The 19530-nt window shown below is 50.5% G+C and overlaps 5 protein-coding genes across 5 annotated transcripts; 3 read left to right on the top strand and 2 right to left on the bottom strand.

Annotated features, from left to right (window-relative positions):
• Positions 1-434: 434 nt before the first annotated feature.
• COL26b_001691 (uncharacterized protein) lies at positions 435-1927 on the top strand (the record flags this gene model as incomplete). Its single annotated transcript, XM_053174635.1, is given in 3 exon segments — positions 435-752; positions 769-1117; positions 1170-1927. The coding sequence occupies 3 exon segments, from the start codon at positions 435-437 to the stop codon at positions 1925-1927; spliced, it is 1425 nt and encodes a 474-aa protein (XP_053041566.1).
• A 2589-nt stretch (positions 1928-4516) lies between these two features.
• COL26b_001690 (uncharacterized protein) lies at positions 4517-5650 on the bottom strand (the record flags this gene model as incomplete). Its single annotated transcript, XM_053174634.1, has 3 exons — positions 4517-4858; positions 4918-5194; positions 5286-5650. The coding sequence occupies 3 exons, from the start codon at positions 5648-5650 to the stop codon at positions 4517-4519; spliced, it is 984 nt and encodes a 327-aa protein (XP_053041565.1).
• Positions 5651-9311: 3661 nt separating this feature from the next.
• Positions 9312-11133, top strand: COL26b_001689 (uncharacterized protein; the record flags this gene model as incomplete). Its single annotated transcript, XM_053174633.1, has 3 exons — positions 9312-9678; positions 9730-10335; positions 10799-11133. The coding sequence occupies 3 exons, from the start codon at positions 9312-9314 to the stop codon at positions 11131-11133; spliced, it is 1308 nt and encodes a 435-aa protein (XP_053041564.1).
• A 1548-nt stretch (positions 11134-12681) lies between these two features.
• On the top strand, positions 12682-13137 carry COL26b_001688 (uncharacterized protein; the record flags this gene model as incomplete). The annotated part of the gene is made up of 2 exons (XM_053174632.1): positions 12682-12788; positions 12849-13137. The coding sequence occupies 2 exons, from the start codon at positions 12682-12684 to the stop codon at positions 13135-13137; spliced, it is 396 nt and encodes a 131-aa protein (XP_053041563.1).
• Positions 13138-14853: 1716 nt separating this feature from the next.
• Positions 14854-16454, bottom strand: COL26b_001687 (uncharacterized protein; the record flags this gene model as incomplete). Its single annotated transcript, XM_053174631.1, has 4 exons — positions 14854-15612; positions 15672-16034; positions 16126-16153; positions 16321-16454. The coding sequence occupies 4 exons, from the start codon at positions 16452-16454 to the stop codon at positions 14854-14856; spliced, it is 1284 nt and encodes a 427-aa protein (XP_053041562.1).
• Positions 16455-19530: the final 3076 nt, after the last annotated feature.

Genomic DNA, 19530 nt, shown 5'->3' with positions numbered 1-19530 from the left:
ATGGCCAACTTATGACACTCGAGGAGTCAAGTCCTAAGTATCATCTTCGGATTGGCTGTCACGATCTGGACTCTCATTTTCACTTCTTAAACAGGCAGTGAGCTATTGTGGGCTTCTTCCTAAAGAGCTAAGAGCTTCTGTAGCTTAGATTCGGTTTCGGCTGATCATGGTTCCATCTAGTGCTGCGACAAGCCCACCTCCCTCGGTAGAATATGAGTCAAATGAGCCGATGAAAACTGGTATGGCTATGCCTCAGAAATTTGGCATTTTGCAAAATCCAAATAAAAAGAGGAGGCCCAGGGTGCCTTCGATTCGTCTTGATCATATTTCTACATTGTCTCGGTCACTTCTACCACAGCTGACCATCTTGTCTCACAACTCCAAGAGCGCAATTTCCACAGCTTCCTCAGACCAGTTCATCAACAGAGATCAGCATGTTCGACGTCGTCGTTGTTGGTGCCGGCCTGAGCGGCCTTCAGGCTGCCTACTCTGCGCAGCAGGCAGGATTATCCGTCGTCGTTGTCGAGGCGAGAAATCGCGTTGGCGGCAAGACATGGAGCGTGCCCTTGGCATCTGGCCGAGGATACGCGGATCTTGGAGCTGCCTGGGTCAATGAAAACACCCAACCGCGGATTACCAAGTACATCCGAAAGTTCAATCTTCCCATGGTCGCACAACGACTAGTCGGAAAAGCAGTCATGCAAGTGTCCGAGAACGAGAGGATCGAGTTTCCATTTGGCATCACACCCGAGGTGAGTGGACGACCAGCATATCGTCATGTTATTGTTTGAGGCAAGGCTGATTGAGCGGTTGCAGTTCACTCCCGAAGAAAAGAAGAATCTGGAATTCATCCGAGACCACATTCAAGCCGAGTCGCTGAAGGGAGAGACTCCCAAAAGAGAAGATGACAGCGTGTCTTTGGATCAATACGTGCGAAATCTGGGTGCGCTTCCCAAGACTATCGCCATGATCAATCTTTGGGCGAAGGTTATGCATGGTGTCGAGTCTACGGAAGAGTCTGCTGCTTGGTTCATCGACTACTGTCGTCGGAACAGAGGTCTCTTCTCGATTCGTGCTGATGACAAGACTGGTGGAAACTATCAGCGCTTGCATAAAGGTACATGATCATTCCTTATGGGGCATGAATTCGGACTGACCATGGTCGATAGGCACGCAACAAATCGCAAATGGCATTGCCGACTTGATAGGTCGCAGCAACATCCATCTTTCCGCACCCGTCGCGTCGATCGAACATAGCTCGGCTCATGTCACCGTCATCACTACCAACGGCCAACGTTTCGTGGGAAAAAAGGCCATTATCTCCATCCCAAGCACCATGATGCGTGACCTGAACATCTCTCCATCCTTACCTTCAAGACTGCGTGAAGTCAACGATTCTTCTAGACTTGGGCACTACAACAAGGCTATCTTATGCTACGACAAGCCATGGTGGAGAGATCTCGGATACAATGGCTTCTTCATGAGCTACACTGGCCCAATCACATTGGCTCGCGACACCAGTGTCGATGAGACGGGTTTCTACTCGCTGACTTGCTTCGTCAACGGCAAGTTCGGCGAAGAGTGGTCTCAGCTCCACCCCCACGAGCGTCGCAACGTGGTACTCAAGCAAGTAGCGAAGGCTTTCAATGTTGGGAAAGATTCGGAAGTCTTCCGTCCGATTGAAATCTTCGACCAGATCTGGAAGCATGAGCAGTACAGCAAAGGGGCACTGGCCCCGATCCAGGAGATTGGACACTACACGGAGTATGCCGATGTCTACGGCAAGCCCGTAGGCAACCTTCATTTTGTGGGTACGGAATACTCTACAGAATGGAAGGGGTACATGGAGGGGGCACTGTGTTCTGGAGAGCAGGGTGCGAAGGAGGTGGTTGACGCCGTTCAACGTACTACACGTGCAAATCTGTAAGAAGATATGTCAAATGAGTATCGAAAATACGACAAACGTGAGCTTCTTCCAGAGACCATAAGAGTTTACAATTTACAATTTGAAATGGTCAGGTGCTGCCACTCAAGCCATGTCTTTGCCCCCCTATGTATTTACATGATGAAAACCCGCATACTCGGAATCAGTGCTGGCCAATTCGTCTCGCTCCCACGTCCAGTCTGGTCCCAGATACTTCTCAATAACTCTAAGGCCTTCAGTATGTTCGAAAACTGGTTACGATGATATTGCCGTAGCAAGAATTGTTCAAAGAATGACTGTTGCTCGTGATTGCGGCATTCCAGAGCGGCAATGAAGGTCGGCCATACAAGGCAATGTTCGCCAACAGACCCGTCAGGTAAAGATTCTAGACCTTTCTGGTACGAGTTAATTAGTTCTGCCGAAGATTCTCTCATGATACTATCTCCCAAAGCGCGGTTTAGGTAGATATTAAACGCCTGCTGGCGAAGGTCCGCCAGGTGGTCGAACGTAGAACAGTAATCAGGGTATAAGCTGTGGTAGTAGTACAGACAATCGAAGCTTTCCTTCCCATGATACATGATGGCATCGACTCCAGCCTCCTGGCTTAGTAGCGGTGCAGCATAGACTCTCATCCTGTGAATACGTGTCAGTGATATGCTCAGTGGAGTAGGTTATCATGGAGGCTCACTTATGAATCTGCCGCAGGAGGAACCCGCCCATTTCCGCACCGTCCTTTATCACATCCTCTCCTCCGACTGCATCAATGGCCGATTCTAACATTTGAAAGACGATAGGGAAATCCGATAACCCGTTGACCATCACAGAAACAAGAAGGACCATGATTGCGAGAATGACAAACTGTCTCGTTTCCTTGTCCCAGTCCACCAGATCTTTTCGATTCAACAGCTGATGAATTGCCCGCGTATAAAGCCGGTACGGGTCTAATTCAGCCTGGCTAGCAGCTTTTCCGGCAATATGAAAAGCTGACACAGCTAGGACAGAGTCCATTATCATTTCGTTGGTCCATGCAAGAGGAAGAACCAGATGCCGCCAGCCGTTGAAACAGTCATCAATGACAACCATTTCAGGCGCGATGGATTCGGAAACTTTTCATTGCGTTAGTACCTCCATGGGGTCGTTCTATCCATAGAGCCTTACAGTGCGCGATCAAGAACTCTTTCCATGGCTCGAGTATGCTTAAGCTTGCCAGCATAGCCGGTTTGCGGGGCCTGACGACCGCCTCAACTTCAGTTGTTGTTGAGGATGATGCATTTTCGGCAACATCCTTTTCTTCGACTGCGCTATTGTTTGGGACCTCGGGATCGGAGCCTTCATCGTTCATCCGTGGACTTGTCTGTAAGCAAGCATCTATCAATGCGTCCTGCTGGGCAGTGTCATAGATGTCCAGTGTAGAACTCTCCCAATAGATGGCTTCCCAAGAATCATGGGGCTTTTCATGTTCCGAGGTAGTAGCATGACAGTTGTGATATCGAAGTCTCGACGATGTACTCGTTGATGATTGAGCGAGTGCGTCTTTCAGCAGCGCACTCCGGTTTCCAAGAGATTGAGGCCTAGCCCTGCGAGAGAAGCCATCAAGAAATTTGTATTGCAGACCGAAACCACTGCACTGAATTCCTCGTGTTGTACATTTGAAGCAACTGGGTTTTGTCCCATCGCAGTCAATGCGGCGCTGGGAACACTCGTAACACCCTGTCGTTTGTCAGCCAAGTAATCCAATTTGAATAGTCACCACCTGAAAGATCCCTCTCGAAACTCACCCTTGACTTTGGGCACGTATTTCCTTTTTCTTCGAGCCATGAGATCTATCAGAAAATCCACATCGCCTTCATGTCAAGGTACTATTCAATGCTGAGGAGCCTATGACCTTGCAAAGGTGATGTCTGATGACAGGCGAGGAAGCGGGGTTGCTTAGACCCGTCGAGCCCCAACAACACATCCACCCACCTGACCGGGAGGGGAGCTTATCTCGCTTCCCCGCACTGTTGGCAGCTGGCCTGCGTCTTGTGCACCAGGGTTTGCGGCAGTGTTAGTGCATCTAACGCGGCCCTTTCTCCGGAGATCGGCATGCTCTGCGTTATCTCGTACTATGCCCGAAAAGGCAATCCAAGTGAGAGCCCAAAACCAAAACACAGTTTAAAGATATGGCCAACTAGATGAACTGGTTGGATGTGCGGTTGACATCAATACCGGCGGGGTCAATGCTTCCTATCACACAGTCATGGTATATCATGAACATCTCATTGACGCAGGACACAAGACTTCGAGGTTCGGCCATCTCCTTCCGCATCAACAGAACGTTCTAGCGCACGACATTAAGCGTGTCACACTACATCTTCCGTCCAAAGCAATGTCCCCTCAACTAACTATGACATGCCACCTTAGACATTAAATTCTTACTATAAATGCGAGGTACCATTGATTGATTGACTGTGATTGGATTGCGTACAATTTACCTAATCCTACATATAATACTAATCTAGTAGACCCGTAGCTGATCTGGTTCGGACATGTTGCCAGTCTTCTGAGCTACTCGCGACCTAGGGTTTGAGATAAGTCCACCGCAGTCTCCCATTACTCCAACTCCGCGATAGTAGCCTCCAAAAACTGCTTCTGGAGAGTCAAAAACTCCTTGGCTGCATCAACGTCGAATTCACGGCCAGCGCGCTCCCGCTCTCGGAGCTTTTTTGCCCCATCACGGAAGCGTTCTTCAAGCACATCCAAACGGTAGTGACTCCACTGATAGTAGATATCAGATCGAGTGCTGATAGGGCGAGAGCCTGTCAAGACAGTCTCGTCTCTGACCAGGGGACTCTTGGGCCGAAAGGCAGTGACCATGCTGATACGCTCCCGGCCACCCTTGGCCTTGAGGGCTTGGTGCTCAATGTAGCGGCCCTGCATGACGACCCCAGTGCCCTGAAGATAATAACTTGTCAAAGTCCTGCATGGATACTTTGTGAGGGACAACAACCTACCATCGCTGGTCCGCGGACTTTCATCACCTCCCCTGTGCCCGTTCGCATGGCCGTCTCGCCTCCGATCATACCGGTGCAATCAGAAAGCATTGTGACGCAGACGAAAGCATAGCTATCCAGGTGCCAGGCAAAAGCGGAAGAGTCGTCGCTATTCTCGATCGCAGTGAGTTCAGTCGTGACATCGTTGATGGAGATGTTGACGTGGCCGACCTCATACTCTATGGCTGGGACAAGGTCCACGCCGGCGACCCTCGAGACCGCGTTGAGAACTTCGGGGCTGTTCCAAGCATCGAATATGAAGGGACAAAGTCTGAAAAGACGAGTTAGTACCGGAGCATACTGACCAGATACCATTTCCCCCTACTTACCTAGGTCCATATCCCCTGATCATGTTCTTCGCAAAGTCAGAGGTGAACTGGCAGCTTTGAAGGACGGGCTCGCTGAAGATCTCTGCTCTCATCTGCGCCACGGCCTCCGGTGTAAAGATGGAGAATGGGGAAGAAGCTGCAACCGGGGATATACCCTTTCCGCCGAGCCCGATTTCCTGCATGGTGAAGATGCGCTCTGGTTCGACGATGTTCAGGTGTTTCTTTGGATCGAAAGCGACTTTCTCGACATCTCTCACTTCGTCGATTAGAAAGTCGGGCAACCGGTTCGTGGGGCGCGTTGGCTCCTTAAGTTTTGGTCCCAGAACGGCCGGTGGAGCTGCGGGCATCAAGACTTCAGCGGCCATTGTGATTGGATACTCTCCTTTGGATACAATATTGCAGAAGATAACTTGAGGTTGTTCAAGAAGCTTGCTTGAAGAAAGATTACCAATTGTCTCGCAGAGTGGGAAGTGCTGATTCGAGTTTGGTTGAGAAAAAGGTTTGATGATTTTGACAACCTGTTTGTTTGTTGATTTTATATCTGATCAAATATCTCCAGGTCGTACCAGAAGTACTGGCACAACTCGACGTGAACAGCATTGGGCTTCCGCCAGAGTCTCACGTGGAGATAGTGTGTTTACGTTATGAGCGGGGTTGGGTTCACGCGGGGCAAACCCCGGCTGGTAAGATAGATGTCCCGGAAAGTCTAGAATATACCCGCACTAGCTGTTTCGAGGAATTATAATGAGACATCTTGAACATGAGTGGCTGCAAGTTATCGTCACGAAACTAAAAAGATGCTGAGGGTGTCATCCCACCTCGGGCCGTCACGACAGGCCTAGCTACCAGACACCCTCGAACTCCTCTTTCAATGACATGTGTTGCTGGCAGTATCATCTATGCAACTCCACTATCCACATTACGATATCCCCATGATTCTGAGATCCGGGAAACGTCCACAAGGCCCCGCAACGGGCGGTTAAAGGCCGTTCTTCTCGCCCCAGTCATGTAACCACTTGATGGAAGACATTGAAGATAGACATTCCCCAACTAAGTAATGAAAGACGAAGCCACAAGGATCCGAGGTGTACGATCTAAGACTCTGTTCTCTCAAATTCTATTGCGTTTGGTGCCATAGTCTTGGCCATTGTAATCGACGACGGCAGGTAAAGGGCAAGAAGTGACCACTGCCTGACTTTGCTCTCACCCAACCAACCAATTCTCTGCTTTAACGTCCGGGATTGACCCTAACAGCCCATACTAGCAGCCAATTGAGCATAACCAAGGCGCCGAGGCCCCAGAACGGAATACCAATGGCGTTGGTCTGCAGGCCCCAGCTGAGGACCAAGCCGCCGATCACCGGACCAAGCATACGAGCGCCTGCTGATGTGCTTGCAGCGATTCCATGCACCGTCCCCAAAGCAGCCGGTGGAGCAGCCTCATTCACCAGCAAGATAGTGGCCGGTCCAACAAACGTTCGGGACAGCACCTGCGAGCTTAGCACGGCTGCCAAACACACCCAAAAGATATCACCCTTGCCAGGCAAAAGAGACAGAAATGGGATAGCGGTGTATGCCAGCAGACTGAACGGAAGGAAGAGTCGGTAGGAGGATGTAGCTCCGAGTTTTCCACTCACTGGCGGGAAAAGCAAGATCTGAAGAGGAAGGCCAACGATTCCAATGATGGTATTCGCGAAACCCACTTGTTGTGATGTGAGACCAAGACCACCAGTGAATCGAAATGGTAGATGCTTGTCGACATTCTTCGATCTCGCCAGTGGCAAGATGATGAAAAGCATCGCGTTGTATGCCGACGTGTGGAGTGTGCAGAGGAAATTTTGTGACAAAGTAAGGAGGACTTGATGAGTGAAGATCGACCGAGGAGCTTCGCTGGAAGCTTCGGTGTGCGTGCGACCAGCAACTCGGCCAACGGGACGATCCGACAAAAGATCTTGATCAAGACGGGTGTATTCCACTCCTTCTTTGGTCTTTAGACAGCTGGAAATGTAGCGACCAATCTCCCGGCCACGATCTCTGCTGTCGCGAAGGGCCACGTGTGTTTCGTCCAAGCCGAGAATCACTCCCATCGCAGCGAGAAACAGGAACGATGCCGACATTAGATAGGGAAGAGCATATGGATACTCCATCATCCATTGGACGCCATCAGGGCCGCCGATCCGGGAGCCGGGGCCGAAAAGATCCGGATGTGAAGTGACGGGGTCTGCGAGGAAGCCGCCGAGAAGAGGGCCCACAATGACTCCCACATTGAAACACATTGGCAACAGAAGGAACGCTCTTGACCGTAACCTAAGTAAGATTTATTAGTTGGTTCAAATCTCAATAATCGTAGCTTTCGTTCTACGCACCTTTTATCATCTACTACTTCCGATATCATCGTCCGTAGGACGCCAACGTTGCCGTTCAAGGCACCGGCGAGGACTCGGAAGAAGAGCGCGGCCAGAAAAGATCTAGAAAAAGCCAAACCCAAAGACGACATGCATGTGCCAAGTAAGCCCATGATGAGGACGTTCTTCCGGCCGCATCGGGGGCTATCGGCGATGTAGCCCCACCACATCCCGGTCGCGCACTGGGCAGCGGCGAAAGCGGAGGTGAGAACGCCGGCCTGAGTTGCTATGGTTGCTTCCGAGAGGGTGTGGTCAAACCATTGCAGCTGAAAAAATAAGAAAGAAGCCAAGGATCTTTCGGCCAAAGGTTCCGCCAATCGTGCAAAGACAATCATGGCAAGCTGCCCTTTGTGAGGTAAGGCGGCCCATGACACTGGCTTTTCCGGAGAAGGGGACCGGGCCCTGGGATGGGGGGAACAGGAGCCATATCCTCGGGTCCTGGAGCGCGATCTTTCCAGCGATTTGGACATTCTTTTGAGATTGTCAAGTTGAGATCCAAACGCGACTTGTTTTGGAAGGGTCTCGTGCGCCAGAGATAATCGCGGGAGACGGGACCATCATAATAAACAACACCTCAGTCCACTTCCGATATCGACATGGCCAGCCAGCCCCGCCGGCGTTTCTCAGGGTAAATGTGAAGAACCATGCAAAATAACATTTATTAGTCAAGGACCCTGAAAGTTCAACCTCCCGCCAAGACGCGCAATTCGATCGTCTGTCGAGAACTCTGCACGCGCGCATCTAGCGCCTACACATGTCCGACGTTTCGGCGAACCACTAACGACCGAGACAGTTGGCCTCGTATCGCCGGACTCCCACCAACGGAATACCCACTTGATGACTGGGGACCGTCGATCAGGAATCCTCTCACAGTGAGAGACTCGGCGGTTCTTCAACGCTTTGCCTTGAATGCTACTTCATGACAGACCGAATTCGTACCCCTTGATCGAATTTTCTCGCCACCGAATTGTTAATCGCAAAGACTTCAGGAAGAGACGAATGTTTGACGGCAGATGGAATACATGTGATCTGTTGGGCACGTGAAAGCCTCGAAGTTGTAAGAGCTCAGACGTCTTCTCGTCTTTTCCTCGGGAATTTTCATGGGTTCTGAGACAGTTGGTTCCTTAAAGATGATGTCGGCGACCTTTGAAGTTGCAGTCTCCCACGTCTGCCGTTCTTGCGAATCATGTCACTTGAGTCATTACCCGATGAGGCCACATTCTTCCGACCACCCACTTCATCCGGAATGGCGCGGTGTAACGTGCTTCTAGACCGACGGCCTAGCCTAGTGACACTATCCGGGATCCAGCTTCCATCTGCCTTGGTCAGTCCACTGAGTAAATTTTGGTCAACCACGTGTAGCCAGGGATGTTCGGACCTTCGGTTTAATTATCTTATCAGATGAAAGGATCTGATATGAACGATCTGGAGGGGCACAACCACGAAGCTGAGCCAAGCTGAAAGCTGAGGGTTGCATGTTAAATAGTGTCCTATCGCATCAGCTCTCCCGCCTCAAATCCCGTTCTTCACAGACTTCAATCTTGCGTCGTGGGTGCTACTCCCAACGTCATTCATTCACGTCGCTGTGTGCGGTCGGAGCCCAACCCTCTCGTTCAGCCAACATGGCCACCACCGCTCCCCTGGACCGCGATGCTGAGACAGCACGCCCAGCATCCCTCCCGTCCGACGACGCAAACGAAAAGTCGGGTGTTGCGGTCAACACATTGACCGCTGACCAAAGCGATGACGAAGACACCAGAAAGACTCAGGTGCCCTGGACTTGGAAGTTTGCGTCCATAGCCTTGGTTACGGCGATTGGTTTCGGGTCCCAATGGAGTTCCGGCATCTCAGGAGCCATGAAGAGCACCATCAAAAAGGAGCTGGGCATCAGCAACACCCAATTTTCCCTGCTTGAGGCCAGCGAAGACTTCATGGTTACGGCCCTGATGCTTCTCAGTGGAATTGTGACGGATAGGATCGGTGGTGCTGGTACGATGTTCTCTTGGCGCTACTACGAACGGGCACACTAACTCTCAACAGGAGCCATGTTGTATGGCAACTTCATCTACTCTGCCGGTTCGATTCTCGTCGCAGCGGCCGCCCAAACACGATCCTACAAGTTTATGGTTGCCGGTCGAGTCGTTCGCGCCTTGGGAGACATCGCCACGCAGGTCGCACAGTACAAGGTCTTCTCATCCTGGTTTGCTCCGAGCAACGGTTTCGCCTCCACGCTTGGTTTTGAGTTGGGCATCGGCAAGATCGGTGCATTTGCCGGAAAGTCATCTGCAAACATTATCGCGAAGCGAACAGGGAACTTTGCCTGGGTTTTCTGGGTGGCGGTGTTCATGAACCTATTTACGAATGTCGTCACTGTGTTCTTTTACTGGTTCACGAAAGTGGCCCACAAGAAGTTCCAAGGTGTCCGCGATCCAGCCACAGGAGAGCAGCTCACTGAAAAGTCCAAGAAGTTCCAGTTGCGCAAGGTTTTGGAACTGCCGTGGTCGTTTTGGGCTGTTATGGCCTTTTCCCTCTTCGAAACTAGCACTGCTATTGTGTTCTTGCAGAATGCCACAGAGCTGGCTGAGCAGCGATTCGGCACCAGCTCTATCACTGCTGGATGGTACAGCGCGACGCTTCAATATGCTGGTAAGCATTAACTTCATTGAATGTTTTAGGAGATAATCAGGCTAACTAAACTAGGTTTCTTCGTTGTTCCTCTTCTCGGGGTGTTCTTGGATGTCTTCGGCCAGCGCATCTCTATCCGTATGTCACCCACTCACCGCCCAACTTGATATGCTTCGGAAGACTAACATGGGTTTCTAGTGGCATTCTGTGGAGTTGGCATGTTCACCTCCATGTTGTTGGTATGCTTTGCCAACAACACGACAGGTACTGCAGCGAGTTTTGGCGTCTTCGCATTTGCCTACTGCTTCGGTCCGGCCACTATCATCGATAGCACACGTACTGCGGTATGGGACTCGTCAGTCTTTGGCTCAGCCTATTCTCTGAAAATCACCATGAACAATGCGTACGTATCACCAGTCTCCAAATTCAACTTCCCCCTCGGCGCAATATAGGTACTGACGAAGCTTTAGTATGAACATCATAGTCCGCATCGTGACCGGAGCAATCCAAGACGCGGACAACAATTCCTATGACAAGGTTACTATTGTCTATGTCGTCTTAGCGGGAATCTCAGTTGTTGTGTCTATTGGCTTGTTCTTGCTGGCTCTCAAGTTCACAGATCTTGGACATCTTCAGTGGTCGCGCAAGGTCCGCATTGCTCGAGGAGAAATCTTGAACGAACAGAAGCGGAAGTTCCACGAAGAGGATGGCCACAGGAACAGGGTGATCTCCATGGCTTGTTTCGTTGCGCTGATCGCGCTGATCCTGGGCAGCTGGTGCGGGTACTTCTGGGGTGTTGCGACTGGAAACAACGACTAAAGAGGGAGGAGCAAGACCACGTGCTGTGTGTTGGCTGCCGACGGGGCGTCTCCGAAGGACCAAGAATTAGAAGAGAGCCCCGCGATTACGCAACATCTAAATCAAATCACATGATACTCCATGAATCCTGTTGAACTCAAATGCATACTTGTGTGCAAGTGCCAAGGCTAAGGACTAGCGAAATGTTACATTTGGCTTGAGTTCTCAGGTTCCATTCAACTTCAGGATACCATATCAAGTCAAATGCACCGTTTAATTCAAGCAATCTGGTATCCTCTTTGGATCCTCTGCGAAGAGCAATATTGATGTTCACAATTAGATAACTTGCAGCAACCCGGGCGTCGTCCCATAAGTTTTCATTGATAACAGCGTTGAGGTCTTTACCCTCTGTTGCCAAGACTACAGGGCTTATGCTTGATTAATAATGATCTCCATTTTATATGTATACCTTCTTTGACGATGTGTAACGTGACACCCTTCTTTACTTGCTCTCACCATGGTCTCGTTGGTGCTCGTCTTGCTTCATTGCTAGTATCCAACAATCACTAAACTGCAACGGAGTTACTGCGTAGGAGATGGTCCACAGCTCTGGAGTACGTGACCAAAGGCTTAATCTCTCTTAAAGAGCATTATTGTTCATCACGCCGGCTCCAGAGATGATGGGGCAGAATTATAAAAAAAAACCTATTTGAATTTACTCAGCCTATTCAGTCGTAGTGGTTGAGGAATGCAGCTGTTCCGAAAGTAGAGAAAACTTGCGAATAGCCTCGCTGCTCACGGCAGTCCAAAGAGGCTGAGCATGAATGACGCGGCCTTCACAACCTAATCATTTCCAAATCATCGGAACCATGTGATGACATTGAACTCTGATAAGCCAACATCGTGAGAAGTTTCCCGACCATGTGGTAAATACCAAAACTTGCGAGCCCGACAAAGCTTAACCGGCCAAAGCCACGCAATACGCCGTGCCATTATATGGCTGGTGCGCCCAAATCACCTGCCCGCTTCATGGAGGCCGCGCGATCCAGCGGGCGGGGTGAAGGTGGAAAGCACGAAACTTGCGCAAGATTTGAGACAGCAAAGGGGGATACTGCCCGTTTTATTCTCTCGTATCGCTAGGGTGGATGGATAAGCGACTCGGTAGTGCGGCAGCTCACCACCAACTCCGCCAACAACCACCGTTCGTCGCATGTCCAAAAAAGGGTCAGTCGAAACTGTTCCCGTCTCAGAAGATTCCTTGATGGAACACCACTTCACACGATCAGACGGGCCTGCCGATCATGCTCTGGCAGCCCTGCCTCCACACAAAGTACCCGGCTCAACATTCCGATCTCAGATTTATTAGTTTGCGTGCTCCCGTAGTCTTGGCCAGAAGGTACCAATTCATCTTGTTTGTTCATTCTACTCTTGGCAGGCCCAAAGCTGCGACTCCACTTTCTTCTGTCAAAATAACTCTATTTTCAACCGTGTTCAATCATTAAATCAAAACAACCCAATATGCTAGTGTCTACTTTCGCCGCAAGCCTCTTGGCTCTTTCTGGCCTCGCCATGGCCGTCCCCGCTCCTACTCTTAACGATGTCGCTCTGGAGATCCGCGCCAACAAGGACGTCAACCCTGCCGCTGTCAAGGACACCACTTGCACCGACAGGGCTGCGTAAGTACCCCTCCTCCAACAACCTGAGCAGGAACTTGTAAGACTAACGCGAGGTTGTAGCAAAATCGATACCCACGACATGAACGTTGCCACCCTCGCCATCTGCGGTGGCATCCAGGGTTCGATCCAGAAATGCGGCGGTGCGCCGAAGAGCACAACCGGCGTATCGGGTACAGCCAAGTTCACCTTGAACCCGACCAGCTCTGGCGCTACACTCAATGTTTCTAAGGGCCGTTGGGAGGGTTGCATTCGCGCGGCCCGCGCTACTTGCCCAACTGGCAGCTTCAAGTCAACCTGTGTTGGTGGCGCAAGCACAGGCGATATTGCATTTACTCTCACCAACCCCTAAATGACAAATGGGCGGGATTTCGTTGTAAATACTTTTAGCAATCAGAGAAATTTGACTCTTAGCTTGTACACCACTGTGCGACTCGCGACTTCGTCTGTTCTCTACGATCACGGTTCGTCTCATGTGTAAGTGAATCTAACAATCTCAACCGCTGCGCTCCGTTCATTTTAGAATACTGGAACACTTGTATAGATCATGCAAAATCTTCTCTCAATTAAGGACTTTCGTTTTCAGGGAGGACGATTGCAATCTTTACTGTTACACGGAAGCCAACGAATCAATACAAGTTGGGAACGTCGAAAGTAATTCCAAAAAGTTGTGTCGCCTGTACTGTACTACCGGGCATTATGGACTTGCAGACTTTGGTATTCATTAAATATTTCAGCGCACGAAAGCCGGGCGACTGGGCGGTGCAGGTCTCAGTGTGCGGTCGTACTTGGCGGTGGCTGAGTGTGGGGGAAGGAGCCTAAGCTAGTCGCCCGAGTGGCCGTCTGGGCCTCATAATGACTTTTGCACTTTGAAGTAGCCTATCCTAATCGAAACCCCCGTGACACAATTTTGTTGAATCCTTCGGTGCACGAAAGGTCTTAAAGTGCCGCTAGTCTGCCCCTTGCCCATGTGTTGGAATGTTCTGTGAGCCTAAATGAGGCAGTGATCGTAGGGCTTAGACGAGTTTTGGAATCCTCAAGGAACCAACAGCCAACGAGTCAGCCCTGCCTCTCCCAATTGCTTCCTGGGCATATATGTCTTCATTGATTGCCACCAAAACGCTACGAAGACTTCTTTGCAAGTTTAAGCTGTTCCAAATTGATTCTATAACAACCAATCTTGCGCATCTAAGTTGCCGCTTGCTACCATCATCGTTCCAAAGTCCACGACAAATACCACGTCGGCACATACGCGGCCCCGAAGCCTACAATCTAAGCTACGATGCCCGTGATCAGGTCGGCGGACATCAGCTCCGCAGCCGATCTTTTGAATTTGCTACAGCCATCCCCTTCTATCAAACGCGACTTCAACGACACAGGGAGTCCGAGCTCCGGCCCACCCGCTGCGTTCCCTGCGATCATCTTCGGCTGCGTTGCGGTTTCCATGGCAGTCGTCTTTGTGACTTGCATATTTTGCGCGAGGAAACGAATGAAGAAGAGGCAGACTGAATACATGAAAATGTATATGAGGATAGCCACCTCCAATGAGGGCCCAGCGCAGAAAAACAAGCTTAGGAAGACCGGTATGGGCCAAGGAACATTCCCAGGTCCTCAATACGGCACATCAGAGGGAGGATACACCTATACCGCTGGTTACAACGGCAGAGACTCTTCCCTTTATGATGGGCCGCCTCCGGCTTACTCGAACCATCAGTCAGGGGATTCGGGCATGGGTTCAAGCGGTGGCAGCGGTGGCAGTGGTGACGGTGGCGTTTCGTCAAACACAAGTTCAAGTTGATTGCAAGTTGATTTGAAGGGCATTGGAGTTACAGCATCAAAGGCGTTCTTATTTTGGGACTGTTCACATGGAGCAGGACGTTAATTGTGGCGATTTATAGAATAATCTTGATACCCAAGGAATAAGTAGTGATGTTGGCCTTTTGTATAATATACATACTTCGAACAATTTACAATAGAAACGTCTCTAGACCAGACATTCCCATTGCACAATATTTCTGAGGTTTCAGCATCTGCGGATGTGTATGTCATCGTTTGCGACTAAGTGCCATCACAACTTGGCGCGAACTTCCCTTACTTTTCCTTGCTCTGAAGTCTCCCTGGCCTCCGCATTCAGCCTCCTCCACATTTCTTTACGTCGCTCATGGCCGGCCATAAATCGTTCAAACCAGAACTTATTGAATGGTGGAAGTCCTCTGCCCCGGCCACTTGCAGGACCAGCAAGCTTTCTGACAGTCTCAAAGTACTTCTCAAAATCAGGGAACACCAAAGCAAACTTGGCTCCGTCCCCACGCTTTGCCACGCGATCATCTTCCCATTGTTTCTGCTCTTCCACTGGTGGCAACTTCGCCCGTCCAGCGAGTATTCTAGCTGCCAATACAGCTTGCCACTCAAAGATTTTGAAGGTCAAGCCGGCATTGACAGCCCCAACAAAGAGCAAAGTCGGGTCTGGCCGATAGACGACATGCAGATACAAGTCCGGCACTCGGTTATTCTTTGGCTTTGGCGCTGTTCTACTACTGTTGAACGAATCGAAGAAGGGCAAGGTCCAGGTGTAGCCAGTTCCAAAAATGATGTTGTCAACATCAGCGACGGAAGTGCCGTCGGCGAAGTGTACGGTGCGGGTTCTAGGATCGATATGCGACACGGAGGGAACCTTCGTAATCTTCGGGTGGTTGAATGCTTCCCCACCGAAGTAGCCGTTGAAGTTGTGGCCAACAGTCACAGCATACACCGGAGCTTGAGCAGTCGAGGTCAGGTCGAAGGCGATGTCTGCTGCAGAAACAGAAGCGCCTACAACGACAACTCTCTGCGGACACTAGTCAGTCCTCATTTCTCATAGTCATGAAATGGTCTCACGCATCTCACCTTGTTCTTGTAAGCATCACGGCCACGGAAGTGTTTGCTGTGGATCACACTTCCAGGTTTCCTTTTTGCAAAGTCCCCAAGACCCGGGATCAATGGAATGTAAGGCACGCTGTAATGCCCTGATGCCACAACGACAGCATCGAACCTCTCCTCCCACCAGTAATCTGTTTTCTCACCGTCTTTGCGTAGAGTAAGCCTCCACTCCCCACTGCGTTCATCCTTCTCAGCTTTCTCGACAGTGGTGTTGTACTCCACGAAGTCTTGGTAGCCTCTTCTCTCGACAAGAGATCGGACATAATCTTGCACTAGTGACCAGTGCCGGAAGGGCGTATCGGCGCCGTGCACAGAAACAGACCAATCTGACTGTTTTTGTGGGAATGGCTCTTGGGTGAACTGCATCGGCAAGAAGTCGACGTTGGTTTCGAGATACGGATATACTGTAGACTCAGCATACCGAGGAGTCGGAAGCTTTGGGGTCTGGGCTGGGAGTGTGAAGGGAATGGAAGGGCATGGGGGATCTGCTGTGCGTGTGCCGAGGAGATTGAGTTCATCGGGCTGAAGAATTGGCGGTGGCTTCGTTTCCCCAAGCCTACAAGTCGATTAATATTAGCGCTGCTTCTTCGTTGACGAATATTTTTGTCGTGCTCACCAGCATCCGCCAGGGCCTTCTCGCCGCTCAAAGACTCTGATCACATCAAATGCTTTCTCCTGCGCAAGAGCATCGATGGTGATGGCACCGGCGGGGCCAGCTCCGATGACAGCGACGCGCTTTGCAGCTACCATTCTGAGTCACCTAGACTGGCGAGAGCCAAACACTTCGAGGATCTCGGTTTGAGTTTGGCGACGGAATCGGCTGGGTTAAGGTGCATATCGCGTATAAAAGAACTAGCTTCCCCGGTGTTTGAGCCCTCAACAAGGCGCTTCAAGGATGCACGGGTTCCCGATTGGATCTCCTTTAGAATCCCAGAGACACGGACCTGGGTTCGAACGAGGAGAATTTCAATGTTCAATTAAATGAGCTCTTTGGTTCAAACCCCGATATCACCAGATAAGAGACCGGCGTTCGTCTTGGCGCGATGGTGAAAGATGGCGTGCTCGGTAGGATTGTCAGTCACGTCCGGAGAAATGTGGAGAATCTTCAACTCGGTGGCAGCATCTAGCCCGATACCCCATGTTTGGCCGGCATGGCACGCTGCTGAATGGACGTTGGGGGCTATTGCGTGATGGTCCCAAGAGCGCGGCACCGCGACTAAGAGGGTCGACGGCAAAAGGTTGTGGAATGTCTTTCAGGAGTTAATCGATGTGCCTTCCAATTGGTCACAAGTGGATATGGCACCTGCCGAGAGATGATGCAAGAGACTGAGCGTCTGGAGGGCAAATACCGAACAGAGACGAGACCAGCCCCCGTCGTTCGGCCCAGTAGTTAATCTCGCCCCATCCTATCAAATCTGACGCCGACATTGCAATTCGGAAGCTCACCTTGCACGATGGCGGAAGCAAAGCAGGAGCTTCAACTGGCCGATTCACCCGGCTTTGCAACGCCGATATCTGAACAGAATTGGACGAACCATGAGGAAACTCAAGCTAGGAGGAAGTGTGTTTCGCCATATGAGGAGGCCAAGAACACGATCTGAGATCGCTAACTCGCTCGCAGGATTGACGGCTCAGTGCTGCCGTTGCTATATCTGGGGCTGCTTGTCTTTCAGCTGGATCGCATGAACCTGGCGAGTGCTCTAACTGGTGGTTTTGCGAAGGATATCGGAGTGGATCAGGACACAATCAATCTCGGAAATCAGTTGATGTTCCTAGGCATTGTGATTTTGGAAATCCCGTCCAATATGCTGCTTCAAAAAGTGAGTAACAGGTGCTTGTTCATGAACAACACTACTCATATTGATATCATTCAGGTTGGCCCTCGCAAGTACATATCAGCTCAAGTCATGCTATTTGGCTTGGTTGCGACCCTTCAGATATTTCTCCGCGATCGAAAGGGCTTTCTGGCATCGCGAATGTTTCTCGGTCTGGCAGAGGCAGGCTATATACCAGGTGCCTGCTACACACTGTCGACATGGTATAAGAAGAAAGAGCTCGCAAAGCGGGTCGCTGTTTTCTTCTTTGGTATGTTCAGTGGCAATGCTTTGAGTCCCCTGCTGGCATCTGGCATACTCAAGCTTGAGGGCGCACGGGGTTTGAGAGGCTGGCAGTGGCTCTTTCTCAGTAAGCTCAACCAGATTTAAACGTTTAGCTTGAAGAGTTTAATATTTCGCGGGTTGCTACTGCGACTCAACTAACATGAGTCCAGTTGAGGGAGTGTTCACTGTCTTCGTGGGACTCTCCCTATTGTTCCTCCTCCCTGGATCTCCCGATACCCCTGATCCCCTTTTGAGCCAAGGCCTCGTCCGCTTCAAAGGCTCGGAAAGAGCCATCATTCAACGCCGACTCGAGTTCGATGACAAGGAGAAGCGACATGGCGCGCAAGGAATGCATATCCCGCCAAAACTTGTGCTCAAGACGATTTTGCATTGGCAACGATGGCCCCATTTTCTGAGTAGCTTCGCCGTCTTCTCCACCTGGAGTCCTTTGACAACTTACACGCCAACTATTATCATGCAAGTAGCACGAAATCTGGGCCGAGGACATTGTGCTAATCAGGAGTCTTGCAGGAACCTCGGCTTCAACCGCATACAAGCTAACGCTCTTGCCGCCGTCGGCGCCTCTCTTGCGCTTGTAGTCGTTTTCATAGTCGCCTGGATTAGTGACAAGACTAACAATCGCGGCCTGTCGGTAATCGGTGCACACAGTTGCTATCTTATCGTCCTAATCGTGGCGAGGACTGCCCATCCTCATGTGGGCAAGTGGTCCCGCTGGGGTCTTTGGACAGCCGTCAATAGCTTCGCTGTGGGGTACCATCCAGCCAACAACTCATGGGTGCAGCTGAATTGCCGCGAGCCAGGAGAGAGGAGTATCAGTATTGCGTAGGTCGATGCTGTCTATGGCGCAAGTTCATGATCCAATGCTGATATGTGGCATAGAATGTGGGTGATGCTTTCCATCAGTGGCCTGATGGTCGGAACGCAGTATTACCGAGGCAACGACACACCATTGTGAGTCCACAGAGCATTTTCAAAGGATTACGACTCACTCTTTCGCAGTTATCAGACCGGCTTGAGGACTCAGATAATTATGGTCTCGATTGGGATGGGGTTCGCCATACTGCAGGTCATCATCTACACCTTGCATAATAAGCGCGTTGCCGAAGGAAAGTACAAGCCGGCCAAGGGGGAGGTGCCTCGAATTTACGTGCCCTAATAAGTAGACGCAAAAATCACAGATACGGGCCTGCTTCTGAACACCTTTTTTTCTGGGTTAATAATTAGGAAGCGAGCAACGTATCGGATACCTTGATGGAGATCACGCCTTGAGCTGGGTAAAGCGGTCACTACTTCCGAGGGAATCCAAGCAAGCAATTTCAGTTCTAATCAATTTAAAAGCTCAACACTATCTCCATCCTCATCTGTGTAATCATATCTAATGCGCATACAGCAAAAGATATTGTAGATAGGTGTGACAACATACTGGGTGCTGAGCTAACTTTCCACAAGGCATCTTCCGTTCATGTAGCTTCGCAATGTGCCACTAGCTTCTCTGACTTGCACAGAGTGATGATCACCTTTTCATTGTCTTGATGAGAATGTTTTATTGCGAAAGCATTTTTTTCTATGCTACTTTCATAGTCGTCCCCTTTGATATCAAATTCCCTCTGGAAAGAGAGATCTATTTCCCAGCAGACATCCAGCACGCATGCTCATTGATAGCTTCAGTGCGCAGCTTGATTTAGAAGCGCAGCCGCAAAAGAAGA

The sequence above is a fragment of the Colletotrichum chrysophilum genome (genome assembly GCF_026319265.1).
Source record: "Colletotrichum chrysophilum strain AFK26 chromosome Unknown scaffold_7, whole genome shotgun sequence".
In the NCBI taxonomy this organism is placed as follows: Eukaryota; Fungi; Ascomycota; class Sordariomycetes; order Glomerellales; family Glomerellaceae; genus Colletotrichum; species Colletotrichum chrysophilum.
The sequence above is the reverse complement of the archived record's forward strand: the minus strand, read 5'-3'. Positions and strand labels throughout refer to the sequence as shown.